This window comes from Myxine glutinosa, chromosome 8 (genome assembly GCF_964187855.1).
Source record: "Myxine glutinosa chromosome 8, kmMyxGlut1.1, whole genome shotgun sequence".
Classification (NCBI taxonomy): Eukaryota; Metazoa; Chordata; class Myxini; order Myxiniformes; family Myxinidae; genus Myxine; species Myxine glutinosa.
In genome coordinates this window covers 152,061,388-152,080,983 of record NC_136268.1, presented here as the reverse complement: position 1 = coordinate 152,080,983, position 19,596 = coordinate 152,061,388, and the positions used below count along the sequence as shown (strand labels likewise).

General features: G+C 42.7%; 1 protein-coding gene across 7 annotated transcripts in view; it reads left to right on the top strand.

Annotated features, from left to right (window-relative positions):
- The window catches only part of SGF29 (SAGA complex associated factor 29), a 41,719-nt gene extending 24,876 nt beyond the window's left edge, over window positions 1-16,843 (top strand). For 6 of the 7 annotated variants that reach the window (XM_078783842.1, XM_078783844.1, XM_078783846.1 and 3 more), the window contains 6 exons: window positions 882-946; window positions 1,178-1,307; window positions 6,483-6,629; window positions 12,120-12,155; window positions 13,935-14,097; window positions 16,104-16,779. In XM_078783842.1, coding sequence (XP_078639968.1) covers window positions 882-946; window positions 1,178-1,307; window positions 6,483-6,629; window positions 12,120-12,155; window positions 13,935-14,097; window positions 16,104-16,232 — 670 coding nt within the window. In that variant the 3' untranslated portion in view covers window positions 16,233-16,779. Of the gene's footprint in view, window positions 1-881; window positions 947-1,177; window positions 1,308-6,482; window positions 6,630-12,119; window positions 12,156-13,934; window positions 14,098-16,103 lie in introns of all 7 variants that reach the window. The other variant, XM_068125414.2, reaches the window with a different exon arrangement.
- Window positions 16,844-19,596: the final 2,753 nt, after the last annotated feature.

Here is a 19,596-nt window from a genome sequence, read left to right as displayed (position 1 = left end):
CCATTCGCAACGCCAAAGCGAACGGCGAACGGCTTGCGAGTACAGTGACAATCCCCCCCCTCTATTTACATGAAATGGTTTTAATTAGTTTTAAAACATAGTTTAACGCCAACATAGCGGCAACATAGTTTGCCAACGTGAAATAAATGAATACGCTCTCAAATGTGCCGTCCGAGGCAGAGTGTGTTCGCCACGTTCGGCACACGCGATAACTCGCTGCTCTCTGATTGGTTGAATCGTTTTTTGGACATAGCTCGGTAAGTACTTGTCCGATTAATATGAAACCTTGAAAAGGCACATCCTCGGGTCCCCAGCAATATACCTGGCAAGTTTAAAGTATATCGGACCCGTGGTTGTCGAGAAACAGCGGTCACAGACATACAAACATACAAACAAACATACACACAGAGATTAATGGAATTATAGATTAGTGGTAAGACAGTAGTTAGTAGTTAGTGGTAAGACAGTGGTAAGACAGTAGTGGTAAGACAGTAGTTAGTGGTAAGTGAGAATGCTCGATATTGCTCAACAAACTCAACTTGTAGCCATTTTTAAACACCCTGTACCATTTAAACACAACGACGTGAAAATCTGTGAATTTCAGCTGGTGTGATATCTTTATACTTGATGATTATTCTTAATGATGTACCTCTGTTCCAATGTCCACCATTTTGGTTTTACTGTGAATGCTTTTGAGCAGCGTCGATGTCGCTTTTTGTACAACTCATCCAAGACAGACAGTATTGCACAAAATTTATTTTGTTCAGCTATTATTCTTGACATGTTCTCCAACTAATAAGTCCACGTCAACCTTGATCTGCCCTCATTAGTATTAATTATTTATTTTCTTTATCTTATTGTTATTACTGTCTCGTTTCCAGCATTCTGCGCAAGGCTTTGGATAAGATTGCAGAGATCAAGGCTGATTTGGAAGAGCGAAGAATTGGTACGTATGAGACGTAAAGGTGTTAGGGTTAGGAGGGTATAATCTTTCATTCAGCCTAAAAATCCATTTCATGGGTTTGATACATACCAAAATTATTTAAAGCTGTTAAAGTTAACAATCTGCTCAATTGGAAACTGGATGTTCCACTATCATTATAATGTGAATGGTTTATATTGAGGTTGTGCAATTTAAATTTTCTGTGCCGTCACTGCTGTGGCTGGTTACCTGCAGCTGCCCGCCAAGTAGGCTCTTACTCTTCAGTGGACGTGCCTCGAAAGACAATGCGTCGTGGTGTGCTGATGAGCTTATTACAGCAAGCAGCACTCACACTTCCCCTCTGGATTGGAAAGCCTAATGAGAGGTATCTACTTTTGTCTTCTCGTCGAAGCCGTATCGGGAAAAATTGTGCACTTCAGAATACAGATATGCCCTTTGGCGCTTTCATTGCGCCAACATTGGTACATTGAAGCTTTCTCGTCATTATAAGATCAGGAAACAACCTGCCGTTCTGTTGTCTGTCGAGCTGTCTGACGCTTCATATCTGTCCGTCTGTGCTTGAACATCTTCGTTTCCAGGCCAGAACTCCTAAACACTTTCATGTATCATCATGAAATTTCACAGTGCCCTTTACTATTTTGGACTTTCTGGTATCTTTTTATTATTTATTTTTAATTTAAAAAAAAAAATCATTTTATTTGTACAGTATAACAATCGGCCTGCCTGCCTGCTATCATGTCATACGAGGTGAAGCTATTTGGCATGGGACCAAGTGGACAGACAAGTCCAAGAGAAGCACCACCGCCATCAACGGACTGGAATGACAACTATCGGGGAAGCCTCTTTGCAGTGGCTCTATCCATTGGGGGCCAAATCCTCCCCATTCTTCCCTACTGCCCGGATGTAGCAGGGCAGCGCGGTCACGGTCAGAGAGCCGATGTCCCCATGGACTGGGCCTTTCCCTCTTGTATCTCTCTCTCTCTCTCTCCTCTCTCTCTCTCTCTCTCGCTCTCCCTCGCTCTCTCTCTCTCGCTCTCTCTCGCTCTCTCTCTCGCTCTCTCTCTCGCTCTCTCTCTCGCTCTATCTCTCGCTCTCTCTCGCTCTCTCTCGCTCTCTCTCTCGCTCTCTCTCGCTCTCTCTCACTCTCTCTCGCTCTCTCTCACTCTCTCTCGCTCTCTCTCGCTCTCTCTCGCTCTCTCTCTCGCTCTCTCTCGCTCTCTCTCTCGCTCTCTCTCTCGCTCTCTCTCTCGCTCTCTCTCTCGCTCTCTCGCTCTCTCTCGCTCTCTCTCGCTCTATCCACCCCCTTTGCTAGAATAGACAATCAAAAAAAAACAAACGAATGCTCGGGAAACGGAAGGCTGATAACACCAATGATCTCTCTGTCTTCATCAATGATCTCTCTGACTCTCTTGAAAATCCTCTCTATCTCTTTGCTGATGACCCCACTCTCTGCCGCTCCATTCCTCATCCCTCAGATCGGCAGTCTGCAGCCTCCTCACTCTCTGCAGACCTGGACAAAATCACAGACTGGGCAAACAAGTGGAACATGTCTTTCAATCCTGACAAATCTCACACTCTTACGATGTCTCTCCGAAAAGACCGACTGGACAACCCTCCCATCCACTTTCTGAATAATCCTCTCCAAGAAGTTCTGTCACTGAAGCTTTTGGGTCTCACTATCTGCCATGATCTTTCCTGGGAAAACCACATTTCAAATCTGGCCTCCAAAGCCAGTCGCCGACTGGGCATCCTCCATCGTGTGAAGTCCTTCCTTGGCACACCTGAGCTCCTCACCACATACAAGGCTTTCATCCGCAGCTCAATGGAGTACTGCTCTCCTCTCTGGGCTGGTGCTCCTGCCTCACACCTAGCTCGTCTTCACGCTGTTGAAACCAAAGCGTTCAGAATCATTGGAATCTCCCGCGATGACGCTATCTCCGAGGGCCTTTCTCTTACTCACCGCAGGCAGGTTGGTGGTCTTTCCGTCTTCTACCGACTCCTCTCCGGCCTTGCTCCCCCAGCTCTGTCCCCCAAATATTCCTACAGGTCGCACAAGATCTGCCTGCAACCCTCTAATGGTTAAACTGCTAAAATCAAGACTCTCTGCTCACCTTCACTCCTTCATTCCTCTTTTCTCCCGCCTCTGGAACAAACTCCCTCACTCTCTTCAATCCCACTCCTCCCTCCAGGTCTTTAAAACGGCTGTTCACCACCATCTCTTATCTTCCCCAATCCAAAACCTTGATCTTTTCTACCCCCGCTAATTTCACCCCAAACCCACTTTTTTGAGGTGCCGACTTCTTTCCTGGAAGTCCTTGGTGTCCTTGCGTTTTATACCTATCCTGCCTCCCCCCAGGCCCTCTCCCTCCCACACATCTCCCGATGTCCCTGCTCTCAAATGTTGTGTTTGTGTGCTTCCTCCCGTTCTCTCCCCATCTTGTCGACCGCTCCCCTTTTTATATACTTTGTTTGCTTGTTTGTTTGATTTGTTGTTTGATAAATGTTAGCTCTTTCTCGAGCCTCGACTCTGTATACAAAAAAAAAAAAAAAAATGATGATGATGGTGTTAGCCCAAAGAAAACAAGCCTCCGTTTTGTTGCAGCACAATGCACCATGGACACTTGCTTTTTCTGTGACCAGAATGGGGCTACTGGTAACCAGCTCAGAAATGCTGCTACCAAGCAACTCCACGCAAAACTACATCAATGTGCTACAACACTGCAAGACACAAAGGTTTTAGCCAAAATGGCTGATGAGGACCTAACAGCACAGGATGCTGCCTATCATTTAACATGCCTCAACAAATACTACAGGAAAGCAGCTGCAGTTCTTCAGATTCAACCAGATACACATGCAAGTAGTGAAGAGTCAGCAGAAGGAGCCATTCTTGCTGAACTAATATATGTAGAAGAATCCTGGTGTTGGCTTAGCGGTTAGGGTGCAGGCTCGGGATCCTAGGATCCTGAGTTTGAATCACGGTCGATCGCTGAATTAACGCCAGGGGGTTGACTCAGCCTGTCATCCTTCCAAGGTCGGCAAATTGAGTACCAGCTTGCTGGGATGAATGATCCCGGTGTGTACCCCGATTTGGAATAGGTACACCGTATCCCTGCGCATCATAAGAGGCGACTAAGGGTTGGCATCAGGAAGGGCATCCGGCCATAAAAACATTGCCTCAAACAGGGAACCATGATTGTCATGGGGCCCGCAAGGCTAACCCCCGCTCTCATGGGGAAAAATGGCCTTAAAACGATCATTCATTCATTCATTCATTCAAACGAGGGCGGATGATAATGTTACTATCTTTAAATTGATGACCTCGCAGAGCTTTATAAGAAGAGACTTTGCCAGTTCGATCAAAACAGAAACGTTCATTCAACACGATTGTAAAACAGGCTGCTGATTGCTGAACCAGGCCTCCATTCTGAAACCAAAGGAAGGCATGTATATCTTGTATATGAAGATGATGTTGGAGAAACTATTTCAAGTATGTAAAGCCAATGAGGATAATAATGCAGTTTATCTTATGAGAGCAGACCAAATTGGTAGAAGAGGTATTTTCGACATGAACTTTCAGTTCAATGGAACATTTCCAAAAGAATGTGAGTAAGAGACAGTACCGGCTTGTCTCGTGCAGTTAGTCCATTCGAAGTCATGTCTCGTGCAGTTAGTAAATATGATCATTGACGGACCAAATATCAAACAAGAAATTCCACAAAATGGTGCAAGACGAAAAAAAATCACTTCATCTCTCTGACTGCTCTTTATATATAATTCTGCGAAAAAAATTAAAGTGCAGCAAAGCCAGAGAAGCTCCATTTCCACTTTCCTTGTCTCTATGTCCACGCCAAAATGAGAAATCGGGATCTGATGGAAAAATTGCACGACCATGGCCTTTGCATCAGCTATCATCGGGTCATGGAAATATCAACAGCTTGTGGCCAAGGAGTAGTTGACAGGTATAATGAAGAGTGAGTTATTTACCCTTCAAAGGCTAAAATGGGTATAACAACTAGAAAAAGCCCAAAGACAAGCTATTGACAACATCGATACTGATTCAAAGTCATGACTCGCTTACGGAGCATTCCATGGATTCATGAACAGCCCTATCCATTATACATTCACCAACCTCCCAAAACCTAGGAGTTGAGAGAAAGAGAACAATGAAAGGATTCTGCCCATAAACGATTTCATTTGTGGGCTCAAAAATTTACTCCTTATCTAATAAAATTAGATTTTCATTAATGATTATGTTTTTTATTTGTTTTAAACAGAAAAAATATTTGCCATGGTTACTGATCAATTTCACATGCTTTTACATGGGCTAGACAAGGTGTTTCCTGATCTTGTATGAAAGAGCAAAGTTCAAAATAGTTGTGTGCCAAAGGGCATATTTGTACTCAAAAGTGCACAATTATACACGGCCTACTATTCTATATGGCTCAGACTATTCCCTGTCCATTCCAAATGACGTCTTGTTTGGTTTTTAGATTTTTTTTTACATGCATGTCCTCGACTCACAGAAGAGTAAGATTTAATTAATTGTTTCATCCCCTCCTCTCTCATCATTAAATCTTTTGCTGATTATGCACAACTGCTACCCCACTGTCAGTTCATACCATCCACCACCTTGAGGGTCAGCTGTACTCAACCAGTTGAGCATTATTTATATTTGATGATTCCACAGTGAGGATTTTTCACCATAACAAATTGGAACATAAGGAAATATCAATATACTTTGACTGAATGTGGGGCTGGAACCGGAGTCATGGCTTCATGATGCAAACGCTCATATGATAACGTCGCGTTTCCTGCTGAAATGTATCAATGATAACTACATCCATTTTACCTTTTATCCCCACGTATTTACGGCCACATTTTAAACATTTTTATAACGTTTTGTATATGCAATCAACATTGGGGGAAGCATGAAATATGTAACGAGTTTTTGGATTTGACCCCCAGTTTATACCCCAGTGGTGGAGACTTGGGGTCAGTCACAGGGGGTCAAAATTAGAGAAAATTTTTTTTAACTCATAATTTGATCATTCCCGGTAAAACCTTTAGCCATCTTTCAACTTTGCTTTAGGTGGGAAGCATGGTGATTTGCTGTGGCGCACCATCGACTTCGCTCAATTTGTCCCCCGTCCCTCCGCCAAGGTCGGAGATGGGGGACGTTAGAATGAGCTCCGTCTGCTTGACAAGTCCAGTAACAACTTATTTTGGAGTGTTTGATAAACGAACACCAATCACATTGTATTCCTTGCCTTGTCAGGACTTGTGTTGTGACTTTTGGCCACACCGGTAGATACTGTTTTACATAGTACTGAGATGGCATTTTATTCAAGTTTGATGCTGCAAATAGCATTTTCCAGATTAACTTTATAACGAAAATTTCAAGTAAGTTATCTTATTAGTTTTGCACATTTTCATTTTCCTGCAATTGACGTTTTTCATTTTTGTTTGCCAGAGTGCTAGCCTTATCTTCACTGTAACATTTGCTTCTGTTTCTCCTCTTTTTCAATTTTTTTTTATATAGGCCTCCTCCATTGTGTGGAGCTGTGTCGGCTGCAGGAGACTATGTGGCTCGTCCTCGAGACAAGGTGGCAGCCAGGGTTCGTGGCCCAGACGCTGATGAACAATGGATTTTGGCTGAAGTTGTCAGCTACAATTCAACAAGTAACAAGTCAGTCTTGTTTTTATTGTGTGGAAGAGGGAATGAGGGAGGGAAGGGGTTTCTTCATCTCTATTTCTAGTTTCATTTTTGCGAATAAAGATTTTGAATATTTATATCCTTGTACTCATGGTGCCATTTAATTGCCCCTTATTTATTCATTCATTGCAGGAGCAAGGCTCATTGAAGAGCAAGGTAGAACTCACAGTGGGGCAAACATCAAAGAAATGAACAATGAGGAAAAGAGGAGAGGGAGGAGGAGACAAATCTGAAACTAGCAAGTGAAATGGTTGAGTTAGGGGAGGTTAATGGCAGTAAAAAAGACAATGGGTCAGAATTGTTGATGACAAGAGATGACGGTGCACCATTTGCTTGTATTTCTAGAGGGAAGTGGGAGACAGAACATCCTCTGGAAGGTGGTTCTATAGACGAGAAAAGCGAGGAATAAAAGGCCTTTTTATATAATAGCCATTTCATATAATGGACTTTATTTTGTCACAAATTAGTTGTCACATATTAGTCTGTTGGGCAGTGTATTGGTACAGTGTGATGTTAATGTGTGTACATCTATGATTCGATACGGAACAAATTGTTTCTTATACAGTCGGACCCCGCTATTTGCGGTTCTACTATTCGTGGGTTCCGCTATTCGCGGGTGATAAATTGCGACCCGCTTCTCTATTCGTGGTCCTATGTCCCGTGTAATCTCGGTTTTTTGCGGGCGCAAAAAAAAATAATTCATGAACCGCGCGAGCATGACGCATTTATAAAACTCTTCTTTCACCAGCCACGCACAAAGAAGCTGGACATACACAAAAACATCTTATACGAGCAGCGAGCTTGACCTGCTGCATTTGCGGCACTGTGCTTTGCGTTTTCATGGTTTACGCGGGATATCCCATCATTCACACTGTGAACAGCTTCGCCTGATAGCACGCCGTTCACACGTAAACAATGTTTTGCGGCATGCTTCACAGGATATCCTACAGACGGTAAAGATTGCTTCATGGAATATCCCACTGACAGTGAACATTGCAGCAACGAAGGCTCTAAAGGGTGGAAATGTGAATGGTTTGGTGGATGTGGGGAGTATCGTTGAGAGAGAGGAAGACAAATGATGAATTGCGAAAGATGATGGGAATAGAGCCTGTGATGGATGCTGTGAAGAGAAACAGGTTGAGATGGTTTGGTCATGTGTTGAGGAAGGATGAAAGTGACTGGTTGAGAAGAGTGATGGAAATGAATGTAGAAGTAAGTAGAGGACGGGGAAGACCGAGATAGACTTGGCTAAAGGTGGTGGAAGAAGAAATGCGGGCAAGGGGGTTAACAAGGGGAGATGTAGAAAATAGGGCAAAATGGAGAAGATTGTCATGGGGCCCACAAGGCTAACCTCCGCTCTAGCAGGGAAAATGGCCTTAAAATGCCTGTTGTTGTTGTTTGTTGGTGAACATTGCTTCACGGGATATCCCGTCATTCGCACTGTGAACAGCCTCTGGGGATATTCCACCAGCTGCATAACACGTCATCCCTGCGAGTTACTGTACAGAATGAAAACACTCCACAGTATATATTAGTACAATTAGCTGTCTCACTTTCCCCATTGATACAATGGCACGGCATGCATTCGCGGATTTCCATCGACATTCGTGGATTTTCATCGACATTCGTGGATTTTCGTTGACATTCCCAGGATTTTCATCGACATTTGTGGATTATTGTCGACATTTGTGGGATTTGCCTCGACATTTGTGGATTTTGCCTTGCCATTCACGGTTTGTTACTCGACATTCGCGGATTTGCGCGATTTGGGAACCAATCCCCCCTTTTCCATTGAAACATTGCTCCGCCATTCGCCGTTTCGCAATTCGCAGCACTTTCCAGGAACGTATCCCCCACTAATAGCGGGGTCGAGGTGTATTTGCGAGTATAATGTTTGTTGAGGCAAGATTCTTATGCAAAAATTGCAGTAAAGTACAAAGGCAACGAGTTAAAATGTTGTGGTTAAACCTTAGCCAGCATAGGAAGATCACCAAGGTTCGAGAAATTTCTGGATACTGCTAGATATCGAACCATCTATCTATTGCGAGCAGTTTGTCGAGGGAGAACCTTCCACGAGTGTTGTTGGGCAAGAATATGTAAACAGGAAGTAGAGTAGAAGAAGAACAGCCAGTGAAGAGTTGCTTTGTTGTGTACCATCCTGTGTTTGCCCCTTTTGCTTCGACTTTGAAATAAACTCAAGTTTAGAGTTCACCCACCTGGCGGTTTTGGTGGGGTCGAATAAGGAATGTTAGCATTATGTAGCGTAAATAATGGAATTGATATAATGGATCACAATGGACTTTGGTATTTCCTTTAACTTTGGCTGCATATTTCAAGAACATTCCCATTTGGCAACCACACATCATCATATTATGTCAATGAACTCGACAGAATTCTTGAATCCAGGGAAATATCACTTGGATAAGTATACGAGTCTTGACAACGATTAACAAATTGTTCATGAAGTACAACACAGGTTTGCCTGCCAGTTCAGCCAGTGGGGGCCTTTCAATGTTGGCCGGGACATTTTAAATCTAAAAAGAAAGGGTCTGTCAAATTACTCTTTTGAAATGTTACTCTATGTCGCATCAACAAGTGTTTCTATTACTAGATATTGTATCCAGATAGCCATGTATAATTTCCTCGTGAAAACAAAATACTGCTTAGCGGCTGCCAGTGGGTTCATTTTCTTCATGTAAATAGATGTTCTTGTAATGAACTAGTTTTTTGAGAGGGATGTTTGTAACTGTTTGATGTAAAAGTAGCTTCAAATGTAGCAAGCTACATTTTCGAAGTAGTTTCAAGAGTTAGTCAAAGTTTATAACTGAAAAAGCTTGGCTTACAAGTCGGTAGAGCTGACGTTTCGGCGAGAATCCCTTATTTACCAACCGATTGCTCTGAAACCCGATACAGTTCTTCTACTCGATGGTCCACAGGATTACTCTGTCTTAGATTTGTCGATTTCATATCAGGGGGCCTCCCAGGGGATCAGAGGGGGCTCCCAAATGGGGTCCCCCCCAAATCAGCAGAGGTTTCAACGCCAATCTCAAGAGATGACCGTCAGCACACTCAGGGCTATTTTAAAATATAGCTAGCTAGCTACTTTCTTAGGAGTAAATTGGAGTTTTAACTAGCTACTTTGGAAAAGATAAAAGTTCCCCAACACTGTTCTACATCAAATTTTAAAAAATGTTTAAAGTGCGTAAACCCTCTTTGTGTAAATTTGTTCATAGTTTTTCTTCTTGTTTCATTAATGTTTCAAACAGGGGGCACATTTATCACAATTGTTACTTCATATCTATATTAACTTGCTTCTCTTAAATCTTCCACAAAATGGGTGTTTAGTTTATTCTAATTGTATCCCATTTATTACCCTCGCCAGAGGAAAGTGTATTGCATTTGAGTCCGTTTGTTTGTCTGTTTGTCCGCACAGAATAAATATGATTTTCTCTGCAACCGTTGGTCCGATTGACAGAAAATTTTCACCAAAGGTGCAACTCCACCTGTGGAATTTTTTTAATGATAATTATGACGTCATAGGTCACGTGGTATGGGCGCCATATTGGAATAAACGAAAAAAATTCTCCTCTATATCTCCGAAAGCACTGCACAGAAAAAATTGAGACATTGCTCATTGTGAAGAACTCTCCATGTGGAATATCATATACGAGGTGTGTTCAACAAGTATCCGACCTTTGTTCATAAAAAATACTCGTATCCAGATACAACAAACTTACACTAATCTCCTTCAAAGTAGTCCCCTTGGGCTGCCACACACTTCTCCCAACGGTTCTGCCACTGTCGGAAGCAGCGCTGGAACGCCTCTTTTGGGATGGCGCGCAGCTGGTCCGTCGCATTCCGCATGATGTCTTCTCTGTACTGAAATCTGGTCCCTTTCAGGGGCATTTTCAGCTTGGAGAAAAGCCAGAAGTCACACGGAGCCATGTCGGGAGAGTAGGGAGCCTGACGAAGCACAGGTGTGTTGTGTTTGGCCAAGAACCTCTGTATGAAATGTGAAGAATGGGCGGGTGCGTTATCGTGATGGAGCTGCCAATTGCCCGCTGCCCACAGGTCCGGCCGTTTGCGTCGCACAGCGTCACGAAGGCGACGCAGAACCTCTTGGTAATACTCCTTGGTGATGGTTGTGCCGTGTGGTGCGTACTCGTGATGAACCATGCCACTGGAGTCGAAGAAGACGGTCAGCATGACTTTGACATTGCTGCGGACCTGCCTTGCTTTTTTTGGCCTCGGGGATGTTGGATGCTTCCATTGTGATGACTGCAACTTGGTTTCTGGGTCGTACCCATAAACCCAGGACTCATCGCCAGTGATCACTGTGTTGAGGAAGCTGGGATCGCTGTTCACAGTCTCCAGCATGTCCTGTGCGATCTCCAAACGGAGTTGCTTCTGCTCAATCGTTAGCAGCTTTGGTACGAACTTCGCTGAGATTCTCCTGAAGCCCAAATCCTCCTTCATAATGGAATGAACGGATCCAATGCTGACGCCCACCTCGTCTGCAAGTTCTCTGATCGTGATTCGACGATCCTGCATCACCAGGGTCCTCAATTGGTCAATGACGATCTCATTTTGGGATGTTGAGGGCCTACCCGAACGTGCTTCACTCTCCACTGATGTGCGGCCATCTTTGAAGCGGTTGTACCACTCCTTTATCTGTGTGGTGCTCATTGCTTCGTCCCCGAAGGCCTGTTGAATCTTGTGGATCGTTTCCACTTGGGAATCGCCAAGCTTTACACAAAATTGGATGCAGTAGCGTTGTTCAAGTTTTTCCGTCATTGTGTCAAAAACGAAAATCTGACGGCGCTCACTTACACTTCCTCACTCATCGGCGGTCTGCCATCGAATGACAGCTTCTGCAGGTGGGAAAAAATTCACGCGTGCGCATTAGGATCGCCTACATACGTGCACCAATCAACGCCTCCCTAGCTTCATTTGTTTATGCAGGACAAATTAAGGTCGCATAGTTTTTGAACACACCTCGTATTAATGATGATGTCATACGTTCCACCATTATGACGTCATAAAGCGACAAGTACCAAACTTCATCCAATCAAGATGAAATTTCCTGAGCGTGATCTATGGATAAATTGGTGGAGAAAAAATAATAATGATGGCGTCATCGGTCATGTGGTTCGGCCGCCATATTTGTTTTAACACAAAAATCTAAAAAAAACACAAAAAACACATCCTGGCGAGGGTCTGCAATCTGATTGCTCTTTCTTGTTCTTAACTGTAACCTTGTCTTTTTTCCAATACCTCCTTTTTGGAAGGCTGATTGTTTCTATACTGATAGCTTTTTATTATTAAGTTTGATTGAACGAGTCATAAGTGCTGCTTTTGTGTCGAGGTGTCTATTTTTTGTTTCAAAGTTGTATAATCTTTTAACTTTGAATGTCTACCAAGGAATGTTTCCTATTCTATGACTATTTTGTTTTACTTCTGTAGATACGAAGTGGATGACATCGATGAGGAAGGCAAAGAGTAAGTGAAAGAGAGCAAAATAGATTGTTGTACAATTGTTGTACAATAGATTGTTGTTTTGGCCTTAAAATGCCTGTTGTTGTTGTGTTGTTGTGTCCAAGAATATTTTTAAATTTTATAAATCGTCATTAAAAAGGAGCGCATTAAATCAAAATATATGCAGTGCCTTCAGAAAGTATTCACACCCCTTGACTTTTTCGCATTTCGTTGTTACAGCTTGTATTGAAAATGGATTACATAAAAAATTTGTCACCGATCTACACATAATACCCAATAATGACAAAGTCAAAACATGTTTTTAGAAATCTTTACAAATTTATTTGAAAATGACAGACAAAAATATCTAATATCTAAAATATTTAGGTTTTTCTAATTGTTAGTCAAATCTTTTTTTCTTTTTCTTTTTTTCTAGCTTTTCATGTGCCTTTTTGCAAACTCCAGGCGTGCTGTCATGGCTTCCATCTGGCCACTTTCCCAAAAAGCCTATATTTGTGAAGTGCTGCAAAGACTGTTGTCCTTCCGGCAGATTCTCCTATCTCAGCCAATTAATCAGTAGTTCTGTCAGTGGTCATTGGCTTCTTGGTCACCTCCTTGAGGTGGATTCCAATCAAAAGGCACATGAAAGACTCTGAGAGCATGAGGCAAAAGATTCTGTGGTCTGATGGGACGAAAATTGAACACTTTGGCCTGAATACAAATCGCTACGTCTGGCAGAAAGCGAGCACAGCTTATGTAAAATAAAATCACGTCATAATCACCCATATAAAACCATCCCTACTGTGAAGCATGGTGGTGGCAGCATCATGCCATGGGTATGCTTTTCAGTGGCAGGAACTGGGAGACTTGTAAGGATAGAGGGAACAATGAATGGAGCCAAATACAGGCAAATCCTTAAGGAGAACCTGCTTCAGAGTGAAAAAGACCTTAGACTGTGACGAAGATTTACGTTCCAACAGGCCAGTGACCCTAAGCATACAAGCAAAGCAACAATGGAATGGCTTCAGAACAACAACATGAAAGTCCTTGAGTTGCCCAGCCAAAGACCAGACTTGAATCCCATTGAGAATCTGTAGAAAGACTTGAAGATTGCTGTTCACCGATGCCCCCCTCCTCCAACCCCCCTCTCCCCTCTCTGCCAGCCATCCAACTTGACAGAGCTTGAGAAAATCTGCAAGGAAAAATGGGAGAAACTCCCCAAATGCATTTGTGCAAGGCTGATATAGACATACCCAAGACGACCCGAAGCTGTAATCACTGCCAAAGGCGCTTCTATGAAGTATTGACTCAGGGAGCTGAATACTTATGTAAATTTGATATTTCTGTATTACATTTTGAATAAACTTGTAAAAATTTGGAAGACAGTCACACAGCCGTCACTTCTTGGGGTACTCTGGGTACATGCGATGTCACAACAATTGCACCGCTTTTCTCACCACACTCAGCAGGGCATTTCCTAAGAATGAATTTCCTCCTCCCCATGGATGCCAACCTATGAGAATTGCATGTTCTCTTATTCTTTTTTTTAAATGCTGAGTGTCAAGGAAAGAAGTACCACGTATCATTTAAAGTCTTTGGTATAGCTCAGTCAGGGTCGGGTTCGAACTGGCTCGGAGCGGACGCTCTAACCATTACGCTATCTATTCTGGTTGAATTTTTTGGAGGTATCTTGATTTTCTTCGAATTGTTTTCCTGATTATCATCATTCACTCAAAAATAACCTTTGAAGGACCGATAATAACTTCTCATTTCTCTTCCTTTTTTGCATTTTATTTCTTCAAGACGTCATGTGCTGAGCCGCCGGAGGGTCATCCCACTGCCTCAGTGGAAGGCCAACCCTGAGACTGATCCTGGTGCTTTATTTCCTTCCCAGCAGCTTGTTCTTGCACTCTATCCTCAAACTACCTGCTTCTATCGTGCCCTCATTCATACACCTCCTCGTCGGGTAAGCACTGCTGTGGATTCTTTAATATCGCTGCTTCACTGCACCTGTGAGCCATCGTGGAAACTCTTGACAAGTCCCATATTTTACTTTCCTATCCCGCAGTTGCAAGACACATGGGTTAAATGTTACGTAAGAATACTGCACTTGGTAACATGCCCAAATACATCTAATTTTACAGATTATTGGCAGCACTTTTGCATGTGTAGTTCACGCTATGAAGCTCTAGATGTCTTGAATATGCTTTTATTTAAGCATTTGCATTGCAACCTACTTGTGAATTTTATTCCTTTTTTAAGGATTAAGAAAATTCAAACAAGTACACATCATGAACATATAATCGTTTTGTACACCAAACCTTTCCTATGCCTTTTGTGACTTTCAACGTGGCACCGTCATAGGATGCCACCTGGAATCCTGGTTTTAGACCTGGTGTTGGCTTAGCGGCTAGGGTGCCAGCTTAGGATCCTGGGTTTGAATCCCGGTTGATCGCTGAATTAACGCCAGGGGGGTTGACTCAGCCTGTCATCCTTCCGAGGTTGGCTAATTCAGTACCAGTTTACTGGTAATTCCCTGTTTGTCGTAAAAGGCGACAAACAGGGTTGGCGGCAGGAAGGGCATCTGGCCGTAAAACATTGCTTCAAAAAAGGGGACCAACAAAAACAACAACAACCACGGTGCCCGAAAAAGGCCAACCCCCGCTTTGCGGGGGAAAATGGCCTCTAAAAGGTGGGTTTTTTTTTTTAACGTGGCACCGTCATAGGATGCCACCTTTCCAACAAGTTAGTTCGGCAAATTTCTGCCTTGATAGAGCTTCCCCGGTCAATGAGAAGTGCTGTTATTTGAAGTGGAAACGTCTAGGAGCAACAATAGCTCAGCCGCGAAGTGGTAGGCCACACAAGCTCACAGAACGGGACCGCCGAGTGCTGAAGCACGTAGCACGTAAAAATCGTCTGTCCTTGGTTGCAACACTCACTACCAAGTTCCAAACTGCCTCTGGAAGCAACATCAGCACAACAACTGTTCGTCGGGAGCTTCATTAAATAGGTTTCCATGGCCGAGCAGCCGCACACAAGCCTAAGATCACCATGCGCAATGCCAAGCGTCGGCTGGAGTGGTGTAAAGCTCACCACCATTGGACTCTGGAGCAGTGAAAACGCATTCTCTGGACGGATGAATCGAGCTTCACCACCTGGCAGTCGGACGGACGAATCTGGGCTTGGCGGATGCCAGGTGAACGCTACCTGCCCGAATGCATAGTGCCAACTGTAAAGTTTGGTGGAGGGGGAATAATGGTCTGGGGCTGTTTTTCATAGTTCGAGCTAGGCCCCTCAGTTCCAGTGAAGGGAAATATTAACGCTACAGCATACAATGACATTCTAGATGATTGTGTGCTTCCAACTTTGTGGCAACAGTTTGGGGAAGGCCCTTTCCTGTTTCAGCATGCCAATGCCCCCGTGCACAAAGCGAAGTCCATACAGAAATGGTTTGTCGAGATCGGTGTGGAAGAACTTGACTGGCCTGCACAGAACCCTGACCTCAACCCCATCGAACACCTTTGGGATTAATTGGAACACCGACTGCGAGCCAGGCCTAATCGCCCAACATCAGTACCCGACCTCACCAATGCTCTTGTGGCTGAATGGAAGCAAATCCCTGCAGCAATGTTCCAACATCTAGTGGAAAGCCTTCCCAGAAGTTGTAGCAGCAAAGGGGGGACCAACTCCATGGTTAATGCCCATGATTTTGGAGTGAGATGTTCGATGTTCCGGCGTCCACATACTTTTCGTCATGTAGTGTATTTGGGTACACATTTACCTCAAAAGTACCATGGAAGTGCAGTGAGCTTCTTGCTCTCCAGAGGCCTAAAGCTTTTGCAGATCAGCATTTCCCCAAGCATAGATCTGAAACTCACAAACTACACAAGAATGTTTCTTCTTGTGTAATTGCTTTAGTTTCTGTGTTAATTGTTAAAATGATGTTATTTTCAATAATCACTCTTTTGACAGCCTCAGGATGATTACCTGGTGTTGTTTGAGGACACCTCGTACCCAGATGGATACTCCCCACCTCTCACCGTTGCCCAACGTTATGTGGTCACCTGCAAGGAGAACAAGAAAGGAGGGGGCAGAGCCTAGACTGTTTTTGGTTGTGGCTGAAAAGAGGCAATACATTGACATTTTCTGATGGTTTCATAGTAATTTCAGAGTACACACTTTAAAAGTGTGATTTCCAATTATTTATTCATTTAGTTTCTTGCGAAGGATGTTTTTTGGCCCCTGTTGAATCTTAAATTGCAATGTGGATGGGGTTTTTCAAAAATAAATAATTAATTGTTTGGGCCACATGACAATTTTTGTCACCTTTGATGTAAGAGCTGGTGAGATATTTTTCAACGACTACTGGCGCAAATTTTCGCATTCAGACGAGGGAGTTGTCAAAACTGTTTGACGTCCACTGTATCTCATTCCTGCAATGTCTGTTTTTTTATTAATCAAATTAATACCAATTAGATGTCAGTTTTTCATAAATAAATTAGATGAAATTTGTGATTCCTGTTACTTTAATTAATAATGTTTGCCCAATGCTCTGTTGTCACCTGTGAGTCTCGCAATTCTCCTCCTTTTCTGCTGGAGAACAGCATTTGGCCTATTGTCTGGTTGGAATATAGACATGTACATCACATCTCGTGGATTTTTTTCTCAATAATATTTTCATAAATAAATGAGATGAACGTGATTACCTGCAATGGTCTGGAAAAAAGAACATTTTGTGTGACTAACATTAACATGAGTCGTCTTAGGCTAAAAAAGTTACGGTAGATTTGGACGATACTTGTTGGACAAGTTGTGTGTGTGACAACTGACAAGGACAAATCTATTTGATTTTGGTAAAGATCCAACTACGGATTCGGATACGAGAATTTTTAAATTTCAAGTGATTCTTCACCATTGAGTGATATGACCAACAACGATATATAACATGATATTTCAAAAAGTTGTGGATGAGTTATGCCAAAACTTGGTGAATGCGGTGGTTAGGCGACAAGAACAAATTGATTATATTTTGGTTCAGGTTTGAATCCAGATCCAAAACGTGGATACAAAACGTAAATTGTTCAGCCTGGTGGAGGTATGCTTTCTACCGAATGTGGTTCTAGTGTTTGGTTTGTTTTCTCGAGTGGTGCTGAACTTTGAGGCTTTGTTGGCCTTTTTTTTTTTTTGTACACAAAGGCTAGGCTCGTGTAAGAGCGAACACATTAATCACAAAAAAAACAAACGGTACATAAAACATACGAGTATAATAAAGGGAGCAGGAGACGAGGGGGAGAGAGGGAAGCACACAAGAACAACAGCAGAGAACAGGGACATCGGGAGATCTGTGGAAGGGAGAGGGCTGGGGGAGGAGGGGTACAAATAAATGGACATTACTAGGAAATGCAGGAATGAAGTTGGAGATTGAAAGAGGTGGCTTCTTCGTTTTTGGGAGAGCATTCCCCCATAAATCTGTGGAGGTGGATAAGAGTTTGTAAAGTGGTCTGCCGAAGAAAGATAATAGCTGATAGTGAGACCTAGGAGTTAAGAGTAATATTGAACTTCCTCATGGGGAATGTTAAGAAGGTAGATGGGATGGTTTGGCAGACGGTCCTTTTCAACATTTTTGGCGTTAACGATCATTTTTCTGCCTGAAGCATTTTTTATATATATTCTCTCAAAAATTGAACAAAACCATTGCAGAAAAGAATGGAAAAAAAATCGCACCTGTGTCTGAAGAAACCGAGTCAAAATACCTTTTAAAAGTACCCTTTAAAAGTACCCTTTTGAAACCCTTTAGAATTGCCCTTTAGAATTACCCGTTCAAATTACCCGTTCAAATTACCCGTTCGAATTACCCTTTAGAATTACCCTTTAGAATCCTTTAGAAATACCCTTTAGAATTACCCGTTCGAATTACCCTTTAGAATTACCCTTTAGAATCCTTTAGAAATACCCTTTAGAATTACCCGTTCAAATTACCCGTTCGAATTACCCTTTTTTTGTGTGTACAAGATTGAGGCTTGTGTAAAAGCTAACATCAATCACAAAAAAACAAAACGGACACACAAAACATACAATAAAGGGAGCGGGAGACAAGATGGGAAGAGAGAGGGAAGCACACAAGTACAAGAGCAGAGACCAGGGACATCGGGATATCTGTGGAAGGGAGAGGGCTTGGGGGGAGGAGGTATGGGAAGGCGGGGAGAGGGGGGTATTCAGAATTACCCTTCGGAAATACCCTTTAGAACCCTTCAGAATTACCCTTTAGAACCCTTCAGAATTACCCTTTAGAACCCTTTGGAATTACAGTTATAGAACCCTTTGGAATTACCCTTTAAACCCCTATGGAATTACCCTTTATACCCCCTTTGGAATTACCCTTTAAACCCCTTTGGAAATACCCTTTAAGCCCCTTTGGAATTACCCTTTAAACCCCTTCGAAATTTCCCTTTAAACCCCTTTGGAATTACCCTTTAAACCCCTTTTGAATTACCCTTTAAACCCCTTTGGAATTACCCTTTAGAACCCTTTGAATTAGTTTAGAATCCTTTAGAATTACAGTTTAGAACCCTTCAGAATTACCCTTTAGAACCCTTTGGAATTACCCTTTAAACCCCTTTGGAATAACCCTTTATACCCCTTTGGAATTACCCTTTAGAAGGCCTCAGAATTACCTTTTAGAACCCTTTGGAATTACCCTTTAAACCCCTTTGGAATTACCCTTTAAACCCCTTTGGAATTACCCTTTAAACCCCTTTGGAATTACCCTTTAAAATTTCCCTTTAACCCCCTTTGGAATTACCCTTTAAACCCCTTTGGAATTACCCTTTAAACCCCTTTGGAATTTCCCTTTAAACCCCTTTGGAATTACCCTTTAAACCCCTTTGGAATTACCCTTTAAACCCCTTTGGAATTACCCTTTAAACCCCTTTGGAATTACCCTTTCGAACCCCTTGGAATTACCCCTTTAGACCCTTTAGAATTACCCTTTAGAACCTTTTGGAATTACCCTTTATACCCCTTTGGAATTACCCTTTAAACCCCTTTGGAATTACCCTTTAAAGCATTTTGGAATTTCCCTTTAACCCCCTTTGGAATTACCCTTTCGAAGCCCTTGGAATTACCCTTTAGACCCTTTAGAATTACCCTTTGGAATTATCCTTTATACCCCTTTGGAATTACCCTTTAAACCCCTTTGGAATGACCCTTTGGACCCTTTAGAATTACCCATTAGAACCCTTTGGAATTAGCCTTTATACCCCTTTGGAATTACCCTTTAAACCCCTTTGGAATTACCCTTTAAGCCCCTTTGGAATTACCCTTTAAACACCTTTGAAATTTCCCTTTAAACCCCTTTGGAATTACCCTTTAAACCCGTTTCGAATTACCCTTTAAACCCCTTTGGAATTACCCTTTAGACCCCTTTGGAATTACCCTTTAAGCCCCTTTGGAATTACCCTTTAAA